Source organism: Rosa chinensis, chromosome 1 (assembly GCF_002994745.2).
Source record: "Rosa chinensis cultivar Old Blush chromosome 1, RchiOBHm-V2, whole genome shotgun sequence".
Classification (NCBI taxonomy): Eukaryota; Viridiplantae; Streptophyta; class Magnoliopsida; order Rosales; family Rosaceae; genus Rosa; species Rosa chinensis.
Genome location: NC_037088.1, coordinates 19,514,695 through 19,533,013, shown reverse-complemented (window position 1 = coordinate 19,533,013; position 18,319 = coordinate 19,514,695). Strand labels below are relative to the sequence as shown.

At 39.2% G+C, this 18,319-nt stretch overlaps 1 protein-coding gene across 3 annotated transcripts; it reads left to right on the top strand.

Annotated features, from left to right (window-relative positions):
• Nucleotides 1-8,964: 8,964 nt before the first annotated feature.
• On the top strand, nt 8,965-15,069 carry LOC112180631 (cysteine desulfurase 1, chloroplastic). 3 transcript variants are annotated; one of them, XM_040512431.1, is made up of 12 exons: nt 8,965-9,140; nt 9,580-9,666; nt 9,759-9,966; nt 10,040-10,173; nt 10,362-10,521; nt 10,788-10,974; nt 11,203-11,348; nt 11,450-11,522; nt 11,645-11,708; nt 13,249-13,348; nt 14,361-14,519; nt 14,613-14,634. In XM_040512431.1, the coding sequence occupies exons 3-12, from the start codon at nt 9,781-9,783 to the stop codon at nt 14,613-14,615; spliced, it is 1,212 nt and encodes a 403-aa protein (XP_040368365.1). In that variant the 5' UTR covers nt 8,965-9,140; nt 9,580-9,666; nt 9,759-9,780; the 3' UTR covers nt 14,616-14,634. The 3 variants fall into 3 exon arrangements, with proteins under 3 accessions (XP_040368365.1, XP_024174957.1, XP_040368364.1); XM_024319189.2 differs by lacking the exon at nt 14,613-14,634 and adding an exon at nt 14,648-15,069 and having other exon boundaries at nt 8,968-9,140; XM_040512430.1 differs by lacking the exons at nt 8,965-9,140; nt 14,613-14,634 and adding exons at nt 9,264-9,279; nt 14,648-15,069 and having other exon boundaries at nt 9,577-9,666.
• The last annotated feature ends 3,250 nt before the right edge of the window (nt 15,070-18,319 follow it).

Sequence of the window (18,319 nt, the reverse complement as noted above, 5' to 3'; positions counted from 1 at the left end):
AATATAATTGATAAGCATTGTGCAAAGAGCACCCAAACTAAAAATCAACAACCTCAGTAAGTTCACATAACATCAAATACCCAACATAACCCTTTATCAAAACCAATCACGATCCTCATAGAAAAGATGAGGACATAATAGGAAATCTTTGTAAATTTCATTTAATGAACCTTGTTCACTCCGTGTTTTCACATAATCAGCTTCCCAAAGCTGGTACTCGGGTGCTTCTCAATTTCAGCTTCTATGAGAATCAATTTGGACCAAAAGCCACTTCTAGACATTTTACCAAACACCATAGCTAAAGCCCAAAAGCAGAATCAGGTTCAAAAGCACCTCCAAAATCAATCCCAAACTAAGCCTAACATAAATTAACAGCGTGTCCCACACGGTAAAAGAATAGTTAGATCATCATCAAGGCATTCCCAATGCCAAAACCGAAAGTCGAGAGATAAATAAGAAATAACTTCATCGAAATCCCATTTCGAAAATCTTTCCAAAAATCTCAAAACAACGAATAGAAATATAATTAATTCCGGAAATCACCTCGGAAAATTACTTCAACGAAATTTCGCATAAATCACAAATTCAAAATCGAGCATAACAACTTCAATTCGAAAATCCAATTGACATAGTAATAAAAATATTTAAATCCGTTTAATATGCTCGATAAATTAAAACAATAATTTAAGTCACTAATTCATTTCCCAAAACAAATCAAGACAAATCAACAATAATTTCCCGAAAGCAAAATATAATAACATGGATTAAATAATTAAATAATTAATTCGGGAAAAACATTTGCATGCATCCATATTTAAAAGCAAAGGTCCACTCACAGTACTATTGGGCGACTACGCAAACGAGTTCTTTCATCTAGCTGTAGCTCGCGACATCGTCCTGTATACAATTATATTTCCGTAAATGACAATCCGAATAAATAATTACGAACCTAAACGAAACCTCGAACATCCCTATCTCCATTACTTCTCAAATTCAACCCAAATCACAGCCACAACACCAATTCCTCATTTTACATATTCCACAATGAAAATGAGGGAAATCCGACGGCCGGAATTTCCCGCAATTCAATCACAAAACTTCGAACTTCGAAAAATCACAAACAATTCCAAACTCCTCCAAAATTCACCAAACTTGACAAACAAGCTCTACAACATTTCTACAATTTAATGGGCTAAAAACTGGAATTAAAACACTGCCCTACACGCCTCCACGGGCCACCACCTCTGATGACAACCAAATTTTGGCAGCACCACCTGCTCAACAGACCAAACATTTTTCACAACTACAACAAGTTCCAATTTTACCTTGAAGGGCTTCAATTTGGCTAGTGAAATTTTTCCAGAAAAATCCAAGAACCCTGGAATTTGAAATCGTCGATTCGACCTCCACACTGCAAATCGTGGCTCAAGGATAGGGGCAAAATGATCCTTGACAAAAACCGAACCTTCGACGCCCGTTTGGTGGCCAGAGACGGCCGGAAATCGATGGAAATCCCGATCTGCTACATTGACCGTCCTCTTCTTCTCGTTGCTGCACCCTCCACAGTCCAGAATCAATCACCAAACCACCATAGAAATGAAGAGAGGGAAGAGAGCTTTCCAACGACATCTTATACATCAAAATCCGTCGCCGGATGAAGAAGTTATGGGCGGAAGAAGGTGAAGAGGTCGGAGAGGATGACAGAATCGGGGAGAGAGATCGGTAAGTTTCCGAAAATGGAAACTTACCACGGTAACTCGGCTATTTATAGAACCTTATCATGAACAGTAACTTTAGTATTTTGGCCATAACTTTCGTATATGAACTCCAATTTTTATGTACTATATATGCACCCGCTCGGTTTAACGTCCTCTACAACTTTCATGCAGACCATTTTCTCAAATTTTGACCCGAACAAAAAGTCAACTTTTAGGGCCACTAAAAGTATCGAAACAGAGTGAAAAGTGAAATTAATTGTCGTTTACCGTCCAAATGACTAGTAAACCGATAAATTTTGGTTTGGGAAGTAACATAATCGTTTGACTGAAAACTTCAAAATATCATCAATCACCAAGCATGAGTAATCTAATATGAAGCTCGTATCAAAGTGCATACTGGAAATACTAGTACTGATGCTTAATGGCAAATTGCAATAAATTTTAAGCATGCAGAATAAGCCAAGTAGGAGAAACTTGGTGTATAATAAAGTAAATAAAGAACCACACACTTGTGGTTAACCATTTACTGTGCATCCTACAGTCAGGTTATATATAGAGCATGAACAAAACAATGACAGATACATGTGACAAGTGCTTAGACAAGCTTAGTGTCTAAAGTATATCATGCTTTTGGTAGGTGGCCTCGATATAGTATAGTAGCTAGCATAACTGAGCATGCATATAGTTACAACATGGCAAGTGTTTGGAGTGGCATGGTCGTTTGCAGCCCCATATATATAACTCATGCGTTGGTTTGTGCGCAGGAAGTAAGAATGAAAACCGCAGAGCATGACTGAAAGCAGAGTATATGAAGGAAGGTGCTTATCTCATTTGTGATAACTAAAGATGATTTGAAGAAGAAGGGTGTTGGCCAGCTGAGGATGATGGAAGCTGCTATTGATGCCTTGATGGTGTACTTATCAGTTTTTGGGTGTGAAGAGTACTAAGACGGGTGTTCCAATTCGATAGCTGCAAGTGCCTATGGCACCCGATCAAATATGCAGGTGATCGTGAGACAGAAGTTTCGGCTGCTCTTGTTCAATGAAGAAGTGCTCGGAGTGGTCTGCAAGACCTGAAGGAGAGAGATGAGCAACGAACTGACGATGATGAGATTTGGCACAACTTAAAGCTTGGTGTTGTTGCTGCTAGGGCTTGATGCAACGAGGAGGAATGATGATCAAGTTTGGGTGCGACAAGGAAGTCGAGGAGATGAGGCTCCATCAAAGGCCAAAGCATGAGGTTCAGTCACATGACGAATGGCAGGTGGCGGATGAGCCCTTAAGCTAAAGTAGTGAGTCTTGGCCGATGGCGGGTTGCGGATGCTGAATTGCTGATCGTTGTGTCGGCTATTACATTAGGTGAACTTATCAGCTAACAACGCTTGTGTCGGATGATTGACGACAAATGTGTCGGAGAAGCTGCGTTAAGAATAGTGATGAGAAGCTCCGTCAAGAACAGGAGGGAGTGGATGGCAGTTGTCATTAGAGGTAAAGACCGTCTTTTGTCGCTGACGGTAAAGCTTGGCTTTGTTGGTTGGTGGTTGATTGCTGGCGGTGAACTATGCTTTGATAGCGAAGGCCATGTGGAGCGTTAGCCTCGCTAAGAGTCAATTATTTTCTTTTTCTTTGTACCTTTTGTGTGCATTTTACCGCTAAGGATGGAGTGGTGTTAACTATCATTGAATTGTCGTTGACTGAGCTCAAGTATGTGAAATAGTGTCGTTGACCAGTCTTGTTGTTGTTGTGAGAGCTAAGCTTGATTGGATGAATGATAATCAATGAGCTGGCAAATGAGCCGATAACCAATGGGTTGTTTAATGTCGGGCTTGAGTGCATGAGCTAGCTCGCATGGTATATGATGAATTTTTTGTGTTGGCTTCCCACAGACGGCGCCAATGTTAATGTTAGAAACTGAAGGCTCTAATTAATGTTAAAAAGAAAGAGAGAGAGAGAGAGAGAGAGAGAGAGAGAGAGAGAGAGAGAGAGGCAATGTATAGTGGTTCGTCTCCCGCCTTAGCGGGAGACTACGTCCCCTTGAATTATATGACTATATGTGTCGGGCCTCGAGGCCCAAGTTGATTACAAAAGTAAGTTGTAATGGAGTGATGAGTAAGTGGGAAGGAGTCCCATTTTATAGGGAAGGGAGGCTCTTTCCTTCACTTGTTTTCCAATGTGGGATACAAAAACAACTATTTTAGTCTAGAAAGTATGTTGTTGAAGGCAACTTGGCAAGGTTGGGAACTTGGCTTCCCGACAAGCTTTTGAACACTTCCGACCATTGTGACGTAGCTTGGATGTCGGGCTACGAGATGCATGGCGTCGTTGGGTCCCACCATGGCTTGTGGGCCCCCCACGAGGGTGTTGTTTATGCTTGGTGATATAGATATTAGCCTTGTTAGTAGAGGTATCTACAGATGTTTTCACCGCAGAAAGGGTTTTGCATTTGCCTCCAGTTCATAGTGACCACATTCCAATTCTATTGGGTGTTCATCGCTGCAATCTCCCTATTGTGGAACGTCGTTGAGCCAAATTTCGGTTTGAGAGCTTCTGGACTTTACATGATGTTTGTCAGGATGTGGTACGTTAAGGTTGGGAGATGACAGCAGCAGGTTTGCCTATACTTCAAGTCACGAAGAAGATAATGCAGACTCGTTTCTCTCTGAATCAGTGGCAGTGTGTCACATTTAGGGCAAGGAGTCGTGAGATTGGGTACATAAGGGATATATTGCAGGTCCTTTATTCGCTGCCTATAACTCAGGTACACCAGGAGGAATGCTTTGATCTGCATCCTAAGTTAGAAGGGCTTTTAGCTGATGAGAGTGCCTGTTGGAGGCAACACTCTAGGTGACTTGGCTTATAGAAGGGGACAGAAACACGAAAATTTTCCATCGGAAGGCTTCCAATCGTAGAGCGAAGAACAGATTACTTGGTTTGTTTAACCACAATGGCGTAGCTAGGCGTAGCTACGCATAGGGCGTAGCTAGCATAGGGCGAGAAGGGTCAATTGACCCTTCTCAATTTTTAGAAAATCCTTAATTAGTGTTAATGATCTATGAATCTTAATGGAATGAAATAAAATTGAGCCTTCTCAATTTTAGAAAAATCTTTAATTAGTCTCAATTTTTTAAATTCAATACAAATTTATCTTAATTAGTTTTAATTATCCTTGAACTTTAATGGAATTAAATAATATTTTACACTATTAATACACTACATATATCTAATTAATACAAATCTTTTCAAGGTTTTCTTACCCTATTGATCAATATATGCCCATATGCACATATTTACGATTCTTTATTAATATGCTAAATTGAAGTAACACATAAGTTTTTCTATATTTATCATTCATCTTAAATCCCAAAATTTATTCAACATGATTAAAGGATCTTTCAATTTCAGCATTAGTACAAGAAATATTACACCTAAATTTTCTTAATTATACTAATATATATATTTATTTGGGCAAAAGATTGTGTTATTTTTAGAGGATGACTAGAAATGAATATAATTTGTTAGTTAATAAAGTTTGACCCTCCTAAGAGAGATTTTTGGCTATGCCACTGTCTGGCAGGATTCTATGAAAGGAATGGAAGAGGTTGTCTTGCGTTATTTCACTGACTTGTTTCAGGCAAATGATGTTAACCATAATCATATGCAGAGTGTGGTTGAATTGGTGCAACCAAAGGTGACTGCGGAGATGAATGCTGATTTGTGTGCACCATACTTGGTAGTTGAGATAAAAGCTGCCCTTTTTCAGATGTATCCTACGAAGGCTCCTGGACCTGATGGGATGCCACCTCTATTTTTCCAAAAATATTGGGAGATTGTGGGAAGTGACGTAGTGTTTGCTATTCGAAACTTTTTGCATACTGGTCAATTTCCTGGTGAGATTAACTATACATATATCTGTTTAATCCCAAAGGTGAAGGATCCTATTTCGGTTTCTGATTTACGGCCTATAGCTTTTGTGTAATGTGGTGTACAAAATCTGTTCTAAAGTGATTGCTAACAGGCTTAAGAAAATTTTGTTGCATATTATCTCTCCATTTTAGAGCGCTTTTATTCCAGGCAGGTTGATTACAGACAATACTCTGGTGGCAAATGAGGTGTCTCACTTCATATATAACTGCTACTCGCTCTGAGGGTGTTTTTTCTTTGAAGTTGGATATGAGTAAAGCATATGATCGGATGGAATGAAATTTTCTGGAAGCGGTACTCTACAGATTAGGTTTTGATGAGAATTGGATTGGAATCATCATGAAATGTGTCACTACGGTGAGGTACTCGTTTTTGATTAATGGTCAACCGAGAGGTTATCTAACTCCCACCAGAGGACTCCATCAAAGGGACCCCTTGTCACCATATTTATTTTTATTATGTGATGAGGTTTTCTCTGCTTTACTGGCACAAAAAGTTACTAATAGAGAGCTATATGGGATCAAAATTTGTGAGGGTGCTCCGGCAATTCACCATCTTCTCTTTGCTAATGATAGTCTGCTTTTTGGGAAGGCCACTCTAAGAGAATGTCAACATATACAATCTGTTTTGAATGCTTATGAGTTGGCATTTGGTCAACATATTAACTTTGCGAAGAGTAGCATTGTGTTCAGTAAGAGAGTTCCTGAAGCTAATAAGCTTTCTTTGGCAAGTTTTTTGGGTGTGACCATTGAAGTTAAGCATGAGAAATATCCAGGACTTCCTACTTACTTGGGGAGGCACCGGACTGAGTCTTTTGCTTATATAAATGAACGCTTGAGTAAGAAACTAGTTGGTTAGCAAGGTAAGCTCTTGAATGGAGCTGGTAAAGACTTGTTGGTTATGGTGGTAGCCTAGGCTCTACCATCCTATGCTATGAGTTGTTTTGTACTTCCAAATTTTTTTGTGATGATCTACATCAAATGTACGCTAAGTTCTAGTGGGGTAGCAAACCTAATGAGAGAAAACGTCATTGGATGTCATGGGAGCGTCTCTGTAGCTCCAAAGAGGAGGGTGGAATGGGATTCGGAGATTTAAATGCTCATAATCTAGCTTTGCTTGCTTGCAAAGCAAGGATGGAGACTGATACGGTCTCCGGGTTCTTTAGTAAGTAGGTTATTTAAAGCTTGTTATTTCCCACACTCTTCTTTTTTAAATGCTACTATACCTACTCATGCATCTGCTTGTTGGAGAGGAATATTTGCTGCTAAATCAGTGTTACAAGGGGGTCTTAAATGGCAGGTTGGAGATAGTACTTCTATTCGGATTTGGGATGATCCCTGGATCCCAAGGCCGAATCTGTTTCATCCAGTAAGGTATGGTCCCTCTCCTCTGGTGTTAGCTAGCGATCTGATGGTTGATGGTCATTGGAACAAAGAGCTTATTTCTGACAATTTTCCTGATGATGAAGCTTTACTTATTTGCTCTATTCCGCTTAGTCGAAGTGTTGTTCCGGATAGACTAATTTGGCATTTTGACAAGAAAGGCCTGTTTACTACAAAGAGTGCATATAAAATTGCATTTGCATAACTACATCCTAGGCTCACTAGTGGCTCTTCCTCTAATTCCAATCTGACTCATTGGAAGCTTATTTGGGCAGGTCCTATCCCTGGAAAGGTTAAGGTACATGTTTGGAAAGTTTGTGCTTCTATACTCCCAACTACCTCTCAACTTAGAAGTAGAAGAGTCCTACTTGGGGATGGTTGTTTGTTCTGTAACTTGGAAGAGGAAACCCCATCTCATGTTAGTAGGGAATGTTGTTTTATGCGTGATGTCATTGGGTTGGCACCAAAATTGCTTCCGGTTTTGCATACCCCACCAAGCTCTTTGCTGGATTGGCTTGCTCTATGCTATACTCTAGTCACACCTAGTGCTTTTGCTCTATTGCTGATGTTGTTGTGGGGGGTGTGGAAAGACTGAAACCAGCGACTTTGGGTTGGTAAGGTAAGGATTGTGCAACAAGTTTTTTGTCAGACTAATTCTCTATTGCATTCATTTGTGGGTGCCAGACATAGTGTGACACCAAGATTGGGGAGGCAGGTTAAGCTGTGGTGTCCTCCTCCTGCAAGATGGCTTAAGGTGAATATCGATGGCGCCTTTGATCAAGGCACACGTCGGGGAGGGTTAGGGATAATAGTAAGAGATGCTGATAGCATGGTGGAGGCAGGTGCTTGTGGTCAGTGTTCTGATGTGTTGCAACCAATTATAGTGGAGGCCTTCATAAGCAGATTAGCTTGCAAGTTAGTGGAGGATAATTATCTAGCTCCAGTTATTTTTGAATCAGACTGCCTGCAGTTGGTTCAAGCCATCCAAACTGATAGAGATGATACCTCGCAGTTGGGTAGAATCGTGGATGACATTTCTTTGTCTATTTCTTCTTTAGTTGGTTCTTTTCTCTCTCATGTTTATAGAGTCAAATATGCTAGCTCACAAGCTAGCTAAGTATGCTTTGGCTTCAGGATTGCAGGTTTCTTGGAGTGGGCATGTCCCTCCAGAACTTAGCAATTTCTTTTGTAACAATTAGCCTTTCTCAATAAAAGTTGGCGTCATCTCTTAAAAAAAAAAGATTGTTAGATACTAATGAATGATACGTGCTGGTTGTGCATATTTGTAGTAATCATTTTTTCTTTTCCTTTTTAACGGTGGAATATGCCATAGACGTGTTTGATTTCATAATCATTGTCCAGATACAAAAGTATTATTCATATATACTCTTGCTTTTAAAAGTATGACCAAATATGATGGACCCCTCTAAAATTGTGAAGCAGGTCTGCACAATGATTTCATAGTTATCGATCAAGTTAATGAAAATTAGAATTCCTTCACGAGTACTAATTTGATATGTTAATTTGTAAACATTAATATGAACGACTTATTTTCACTCCCCACTTACTTTGTTTCTCTTTTCCTTAAGAATTGCTACATCTCACATCATTTCTTACTTCCGTAATATGACAATAACATAAATGGTCATTCAATAATAGATGTCTTTCTTGTCCAATTTGAAGGACCACATATGCCAAACACCATTATGCAATGAAATTTTACAAATGCAAACTCCAAAATCATAAAATTACTCAAGGGTGCTGCTATTCGCATACCCATTTTTTCTATTTACACACCCCTTCTATTTTTCCATTACTTTAATACCATTTTTTTTCTTTACAAATTACTCTGACTACTATTTTTTGCAATTATGTTTCTCTTTGGCAAGTCAATCATCTCCATTTTTTTTTTTTTAGAATTAAAGAGCGAAAAAAAAAAAACCCAGAGAAACAGTGAAAGCGGGACCCTGAAAACCCAAATAATCGAAGGCCGCTAAACCGACTTCAATCTTGTTGGCACTATAGAGAAACCTCTCCCGGCGTTCTCCTCTGCTGAAGCTCCGAGGCTTGCGGACATATCCGGATATCCTGAAGACACGAACACAGCAACCCAGCTCTAGGTATCTCTCTCTCTCCTCCTCCTCTTCTTCTTCTTCCTAATCTGAGTTTGTGATCTTCACTTATTCTTGTTTTTCTTGCTCTGTTGCTGTTCAGACCCTGTTTTCTGATTTCAATAAATTTGAGCTGTTAATGATTGCCAAACTTGGTGTTACTTTTAACTTTGGTGGTATGTAAAATTGGGTTCGATTTGCATTTGATCTTGTTGGTTTTTAACTAAGGTAATGGTATAGTTGAAATGGGTTCGGTTTCCATTTGATCTTGATGGTAATTTTAACAAAGATAATGATACTGGTTTGGTGGTTGAAATGGGTTCAGTTTCCTTTTGATCTTGATGTTGATTTTAACTAAGGTAATAATACTGATTGGGTCATTGGGTAGTTAGAAATGGGTTTGATTTCCATTTGATGTTGATTTCTTCTTCTTCTGCTTCAACTGCAGTTTGTATGATTGTATCAGTTGCCGACTCACTGTCTCACTCGGTTAGTGAGGAGAAGCCCTCAGAAGCTTGAAGAAAAAAACATAAAGGTAATACCGTCATTAAATATTTAAATCTTGCTATTTTGATAATTGTATTGGCATAATGGAAAACTGTTCGATCTTGCTAATCCTATTCAAAGGAACCAAACCAACGAGTTATCGATGATGACACTGGAAGGAGTGGCCTTAAAATTGACCCCATATTCATTCCCCATGATAACAACCCCTGCCTGCCGCACCCCTCACACCTTCCGACGCTTTCTCGTCTCGGCTTCAACTGCTGCAGCTCCACCCGCATCCCTCTCACTTGGTCACTCGACCCGACCTGATTTCCCTATCCTTCACCAGGTCTCTACTTTTTAACCACAGTTTATTTTCCTGTAACTCCTCAGTCCAGTACTCAATATTTGTTACATGACAGGAAGTAAACGGCTCTAGACTTGTTTACTTGGACAATGCTGCAACTTCCCAGAAGCCCATCACTGTGTTAAAGGCTGTGCAGGATTACTATCAAGGTTACAATTCAAACGTGCATCGCGGGATTCATTACTTAAGGTAGAGACTAGAGTAATAACATACCATAGTGGGATACATTAGTCCAACTATTCACTTTTGTCAATTTAGGATTGTTTAGAGATTATCTTAGTTAGACATTCTTGAGATAGGGTTCTCTGTTACATCAACTAGAGTTATTTGTTACCCTCTTGCGAATAAATAACTCTTGCTGCTTGTGGTGAATTTAGTTCAAAGGCAACAATGGAATATGAATTGGCGAGAAAGAAGATTTCGGAATTTATCAATGCATCAGATGCTCGAGAAATTGTTTTTACTAGGAATGCTACTGAAGCTATCAATCTGGTTGCTCACTCGTGGGGACTCCAAAATATAAAATCAAATGATGAGGTAGATAACATTTGCTATCTTCTTGTTTTGTTTCTTCTCTTTTTAATAATCACTCACTTTATGCTGCATTCACCCATTAAGTTTTGGGAATTAACATCTTGCATATTACCGTGATCTCATGTTCTACCTATATTTGCTCAAGTAGTTGTACATGAGCTTGTCGTGATCACAGTATTTATGTAATCTTATGAGTTGAATCTTAAATACAATTTCCTTTAATTTCAATAATATTTGTCAGCTCTTGCTTCACTTAATCTTTATTGCAGATCTTACTCACAATTGCCGAACATCACAGTGCGATTGTTCCCTGGCAACTTGTAGCTCAAAAGACCGGTGCCATTTTGAAATACGTGGAACTAAATGAAGATGGAGTTCCAGATGTGGAAAAGTTAAAAGATATGCTTTCAAGAAAGACAAAACTTGTAGTTGTTCATCATGTCTCAAATGTGCTAGGTATGGTTCTGTTTCCCAAGTGATTATGGTTTCCTTTCCTTCTTCGATTCTTCGAGCTTTGTATGCTTACGTTTTGTGGTAGATAACAAGTTTCAGAAGGTGTACCCAAATTTTTATTTGATTGAATTCTTGTGAATTGTTATTGACTGAATATTGCAGTGTTTATCTCAAACAAACACATAACACAGTCATAGTCACATTGATGGATTTATATTGATTTTCATGTAGGTTCTGTTCTTCCTATTGAAGATATCACGTGTTGTGCTCATGATGTTGGGGCAAAAGTTCTTGTAGATGCTTGTCAGAGTGTTCCACACATGGCGGTTGATGTACAGGATCTTAATGCCGACTTTCTTGTTGCTTCCTCTCACAAGGTTAGGAAAATCTGTGGCCGACGGGAATCTTAACACTACCTTGTGTACTGCAATCTAGCTTCATGGGCAAGTATATGAAGTAATTAATTAACATGTCTCAGATGTGTGGGCCTACGGGAATTGGATTCTTATACGGCAAGAGTGACCTATTTTCTTCCATGCCTCCATTTTTAGGTAAATTTCTAGTTTGCAGTTGTCCTCAGAAAGTTCAATTCTTCTATTAGAGTTCTGTCTATCTAACTCCAACAAAGTAGTGACGTGTACTTTAGCTGACTTTAATTTTTCAAACTATCTAGGTGGTGGAGAAATGATATCTGATGTATTTCTTGATCATTCCACTTATGCTGAACCTCCATCTAGGTTGGTAATCTGTCTCCATACTTGAAATATTATTTTATGTCATGGAATATAGTAATCTACACAAACCCTGAAGTGTCTGGATACTATAACTTCATAAATTTTTGAAAATGAGATATTCATTTTTAAGTTCATTACATTACTATTCCTAGATGCCTTATCCTTACTATAAGCAAGTGCTCCTATATACTGTCTAGCTTGGTCTATGCAAGGCATTAAGAGTTATTGTATTATATTGTGCAAAACCTGAAGTTCATTGGGGAGCTATCATCCCCTAATTCCAAATCAGTAAGATTTCATTGGTTTGTCCATAGTTATTGTATTATATTTGTGCAAAACCTGAAGTTCCAGCTCAAAGAATAACAAGAGGAAGCAGCACACATTCTAGCAATGAGACAATTATGGAAGTTCAATCTGTATAAACAAAGAAAGAGAGTAGGAAAAAAAAAATTTAAATTCCCCACACCTTCACTCTGCCTCCAATTCCCATCCCAAACTGAAAGGAGAGATCTGTGAAGGAAGTGTCATGTCAGACCTTCTATTCCTGGGTCTGGGTTGTCATATCGGGGAAAGGGTGAGGAAATGGTACTTTCCTTGTTAATACTGATTGTTGAACTCCCATAATTTTGCTCTTTCTAGACCGTCTCTTGATTCCTCTACATATCTTTTGAGCTGGAACCTTAGGTTCCCAAGAATCTTACTGATTTGGAATTAGGGGAGCTAACATCCATACTGTCCTGTTTAGAAAATGTTCTGCCAGTCCATCTTAGCAGAGTAGGGTATTCTGTTTATGGAGTTGTTAGGGTAATTCTCTAAGCAGTTGATGGATAATTCTTCTCTTTTCTTAGTTTAGGCCATCTCCTACTCATGTAATTTGGACCCACCCGGGTTCAGGTGTTAGCCTGGTTAATTGCTCATGGAAGATCGAACACTTTTGATATGGTTCAGAAGAGACGACCATATGTTAGTATATTCCCCATTGGTGTGGTTTGTATAGGTGTGAGGTTGAAACTGCGGATCATTTGCTTGTCCGTTGTCAGATTGCATCGTCTTTGTGCTAAGGTTGTTTAGGGACGCTGACTTGAGATGGTAGCCTCCAGCTTTATGTGCTAATTTGTGGTGTTGGGGTGACATTTTATGTTGGCTGATTTCTGGTTAGTTTGGATGGAGAGAAATAAGTGGATCATTGGTAATGTTGGGTTCTTTTGGGGGTTGGTTTTTTTTTTTTTGGGGGTGGTTTGGGGGGATGAGCTGATTCTTCTATGGACTTCAGGTTCTTCCGAGGTGTCTTGGATTGAAGATCTTAGAAATGTTTATGCTCTGATATTGATTTTATTACCGTCATTCTTTGATTATAGGGGTTAGTAAGTTGGTATATCACTGTATATGCAGCCCGAAGGTCAAGTTGTCCTCTGTTTAGTATTTTTGTCTTCTTTTTTTTCATCACTAATAGTTTGTTTCTTATATTCTGTATAAATCTAAAATATATATATGGCAACCTTCTGATACCTTTGTTTGTAATTACCTCCATAAACTCAACTAGATTCGAGGCTGGAACACCAGCAATTGGGGAAGCAATTGGGCTAGGAGCAGCTATTGATTATTTGTCTGGAATTGGTATGCAACGGATACATGAGTATGAGGTATTAAACTTATCTTCATTTTAATCTTTTCTATATAACGAATTTTGGACTTGTCTGTTACATGCACCGCAAATGCATTTTATCAATTTAAACCTTCACTATTACAGCATTTCTTCAGTATGGTATGACTAGTATAACTTCAATTTAAGTAAATAGCAGTGAAATAATTCATCTAAAATACCAAGGCTTCCCTCAAATACTTGAAGTGTACCACGTGGCGGCATGGTGGTGGTGCTTTGAAAATAAAGATAGTACCTAAATTGACTTTGAAAGTGGTAGGGAATGAGTGTGGATTCAGTTAGCGCAAAACCGAAACCGCAAGCACAACCTGATGGGCAGTTGCTTCAGTTTGCAACCATGTAAGGTTGGGTCGGTTGGGTTTAACTCAACATTTGCCCACCCCTACACAACACTTGTAGATCTATGAACAATTGTTTTTATTTTAATTTTTTTTTGTTCCTTTGTGGAAATTGAATATATAGGAAAAGTACGTGGGCCTAAGCAGGTCATGCTTACCCAACTTCACATACGCAACTTTTTAAATTTTTGTCATAACTCATAAGACTTGGCTTTGATAAATAACAAAGTGAATCGAATATTTATGTACTGCAGCCAATTTTTTTTTTTTTCCAAATTATTAGATAACTGTAATTCTTCCTGTTTGTTTCATTTTCAAGTGTGGACAGTGTGGTATTGATAAGATTATATAACTGAAAGAATTTGGGTTCTTTTGTTCTGTTGGGAGCATTGTTTGCATTCATTCTGGTTATCCAAAGAAATCCTATAATTTCATGTATCATATTGATTGGGGATAGTGTAGACTGGGGAAATTTACATACTGGTTAAATATTATGATTATTTTGGGGAAGCAATCAATGGAAGAATTTAGATTTGATTGTGCTGGTAACATTATGTGTTCAGAAATTTTGCATGTGAAGATCATGTATTTATATGTTGTATTGAAACTTCATTATTGTTTGCAATTATTATATTTTTGTACTATTTTTTGCAGATAGAGCTGGCCAAATATCTATATGATAGTCTTTGTTCAATACCCAACATTCGAATTTATGGTCCGGTGCCTTCAGAAGATGTCCACCGCGCTGCTCTTTGTTCTTTCAATGTTGAGAATATACACCCTACAGATTTGGCAACTCTTCTTGACCAACAGGTATCTTTATCCAAGAAGCAAAACTAGTAGACTTTATTTCCTTTTTCTGACTTATTCCTGGCATTTGCTAATTTAAGTATTATCTCAAATCAGTAGCTGTTATGTAACTGATTTAAATTTAACTCCAGCATGGAGTGGCTATCCGATCAGGTCACCATTGCGCCCAACCCCTTCATCAACATTTAGGCGTCGGTGCAAGTGCACGTGCGAGTCTTTACTTCTACAACACTAGAGAGGATGTTGATGACTTTATCCATGCCCTAAATGATACAGTCAGATTCTTTAATTCTTTCAAGTAGTCTTTGTAGTCAATGTTCAATTCCCAGCCATTTGTAAATTTTGTATCAGTTAAGTTATTCGAGAATGATTACTCTTGGAAAAGAAAATACGGTTACTGTTATTTTTTTACATGCCTCGGATATGTGGACAACATATATGCACAAATTTGTATAAAGTAGGACCGGAACTAAATCCACAAGCTCACTCTGAGTTGGGTCTGTTGAAAGCAAAAGCTTGGAGAAGTGCGGCCAGAAGTTACATAATTCTTCAAGTTTCATCTGTCTATTAACTGCATTCAATTAACTTTTAGAGGAATACATCCTTTTGGGTTCCTAGGCTGCAAATTTCTGATTTCTTGGTTACAATGTAGCGTGAATCTATACGCTAACTGAATCATCCTTCAGTTCTCCACCATTTTTCACTTCACTACTTGGAGAATTGTAACATAAAATATAGTATGAGAGTTTATTTGGAGGGAATGGTTTTAATGAGGACTTTAAAATGAGGATTTTCAAATCAATAGTTCGATGAGTGGTTTCAATTTTAGTTGAAATATTAATTTTACAACAAATGTCATCTTGTAAAAGTAAATTGAGAATTGGAATTGGTATATTCATTTCATTTTATAGTCCCTTTAATTAGAGAGGTACCCAACATCAGCAAAACCAACCAAAACGTCATTTGACGTTTTGGTGTAGTGAGTGGCGCTTTCGCCATCAACATTTCCTTTAGGGATTGTAGTTCCATCTGCGGTCCCTCTTGTCTCTCTGTAGGGAAAGAACAGTCCCAAGTCAATGGTTCCGTTTAGGTATCGAAAAGTGTTCTTGATTCCATTCTAGTGACGCTGCATTGGCGTTGAGCTAAATCTAGCTAACAAGTTCACTGAGAATGCAATGTCTGGTCGAGTACATTGGGCTAAGTACAATAATGCGCCTATTGCACTTAGATAAGGAATTTCAGCTCCCAACATCTCTTCGTCATCTTCCTTTGGACGAAATGGATCTTTCTTTGCATCCAAACTTCGACCGATCATGGGAGTGCTAGCAGGATGCGCTTTGTCCATGTTAAATCGCCTGAGCATCTTTTGGACATACGCAGACTGGTGGATTAGTATTCCACAAACTCGATGTTCTAGTTCAAGATCTAGACAGAATCGAGTTTTCCCAAGATCCTTTATCTCAAATTCGGATTTCAAGTAGCTCACGGTTTCTCTTATTTCATAAAGAGTACCTATTATGTTCATATCATCAACATATACAACTACAATTGCAAATTCGGAACTTTTTTTCTTTATGAATACGCAGGGGCACAATTCATCCTTCTTATATCCCTTCCTAATCAAGTAGTCACTTAGACAGGTATACCACATCCGCCCGGATTGTTTCAATCCGTTAAGTAAGCGTTTCAACCTAATTGCAAACGCACTCCGTGGTTTAGAGTCACTTGACTTGGGTAATGTAAAGCCATCATGCACTTTCATATATATATATATATATAAATGTTCTGAAGAGGACGTCCGCAACCCAGAAAAAGTGCAGACGTCCATCCTTTCTCTGTGATCAAGCTCCGACGGCGGCACGCCTCCTGCCGGACAGAGGCTACATGCATCCCAGACCATTTTGCAGTGAAGACGAAGGCCAAAGAGATCGAGGTCGGAGGTTTGGGCAGCGTGGTCGACTGGAAAGTGGTTACCGGAGAGTCCACCCGACTGCAAACTGGTCTGGGATGTTCAGATGGTTCGTCAGGCAACCGCAGCGCAGCCATCGCCGCCTTCTCGAGGCCGGAGGAGGGACGTCCGCACTTTTTCTGGGTTGCGGACGTCCTCTTCAGAATGGTCATATATATATATATACAGTAACCACATCCATGAGCTGCATTTCCAGTCCTTCGGAAACTACCAAGCTAATTAAGTAGCGGAACGTTATAACGTCCATTACGGGAGAGTATGTCTCCTCGTAGTCAATTCCATGGCGTTGTGAGAAACCTTGCGCCACAAGGCGAGCCTTGTACCTCAGAACTTCATTCTTCTCATTACGCTTTCTGACAAAGACCCATTTATGTCCTACAAGCTTTACACTTGGTGGGGTTAACACTATCGGACCAAATACCTGTCTCTTTGTCAGAGAATCTAATTATGCCTGGATTGCTTCTTTCCATTTAGGCCAATATGCTCTTTGTTGATATTTTGCAATAGTGTGTGGTTCGATATCATCGTGCTCTATGATTTCTTGAGCAACAATATATGCAAATACATCATCAATGTGTATGGAAGATCTTTCCATAAACTCATACGCACTCTCATAATCCATTGAGATTTCTTTGTTCTCTGGAATCATTTCAAATATTGGAGCGTCCTCCAGTATTGATTCATGGACATAACTATAATCAGAGACAATCTCATGAGAGGGGTTTTCTAAATTGATGATTAATGGATCGGTTTGTGCCTTACTTCTCCTCTTCTTCCTTGGGTGAGTGTCAATAGAACCAAGTGGCCTCCCCCTCTTCCTTTAGGGAGCCACGTACAGCCTCAACCACACCTCCACTAAGTGTGGTTGCAGTGCCTCTATCTGCGGCATCGTGCCCCATGTTGGGGACTTCTAACCTTGCAGACACATTTGCAGCTGGTATATGTGATCTTGTCACTTTTGTGATATCAGTAAATGCATCAGGCATCAAATCTGCTACGTTCTGAAGATCGATCATTTTTATCACTTCACTTTCACATTGTGAAGTGCGGGGATTAAAATGAGACAGAGTGGGGATAAACCACGACAATTCCTGTCGTTCCCTTGGAAAATCCTTTTTCCTATCTCCCCCTAACGATGGGAAGACTGTTTCATCAAAGTGACAATCCGCAAATCTAGCGGTAAAGAGATCGCCCGTCAAAGGTTCCAAATAGCGGATAATTGTTGGGGATTCGTATCCAACATAAATACTTAATCGTCTTTGAGGACCCATTTTGGTGCGCTGTGGGGGCGTAATAGGCACATATACTGCGCAACCAAATATGCGTAAGTGTGAAATGTCCGGCTCATATCCAGTTATCAACTGGTACGCAGAAAATGGTTGGCTAGCTGTGGGTCTGAAACGAATAAGTAAAGTTGCGTGCAATAGTACATAACCCCATGAAGATATAGGAAGTTTGGTGTGCATAACCAACGCCCTAGCCACCATCTGTAGCCTTTTGATGGTGGCGTCTGCGAGACCATTTTGTGTATGCACATGGTGTATAGGATGCTCTACATCGATCCCAATAGACATGCAATAATCATCAAATGCTTTTGATCGATGTAAACTCTCCAGCGTTATCAAGCCTTATAGACGTGATAGGGTGATCAGGGTGGTGAGCCCTTAAGCATATAATCTGTGCTAGGAGTTTAGCACATGCAGCAGTTCTTGTGGATAATAAAGCGACATGTGACCAGCGTATCGAAGCATCCACCAGAACCATAAAGTACTTGAATGGTCCGCATTCTAGATGGATAGGTCTACAGATATCTCCTTGTATCCTTTGTGAGACT

Coding starts and splice junctions, on each gene's coding strand:
- LOC112180631 (XM_024319189.2), top strand. CDS start 9,781: ATGATGACACTGGAAGGAGTGGCCTTAAAATTGACCCCATATTCATTC. Junction 13,349..14,360: donor AACGGATACATGAGTATGAG/GTATTAAACTTA, acceptor TATTTTTTGCAG/ATAGAGCTGGCCAAATATCT. Junction 14,520..14,647: donor CAACTCTTCTTGACCAACAG/GTATCTTTATCC, acceptor ATTTAACTCCAG/CATGGAGTGGCTATCCGATC.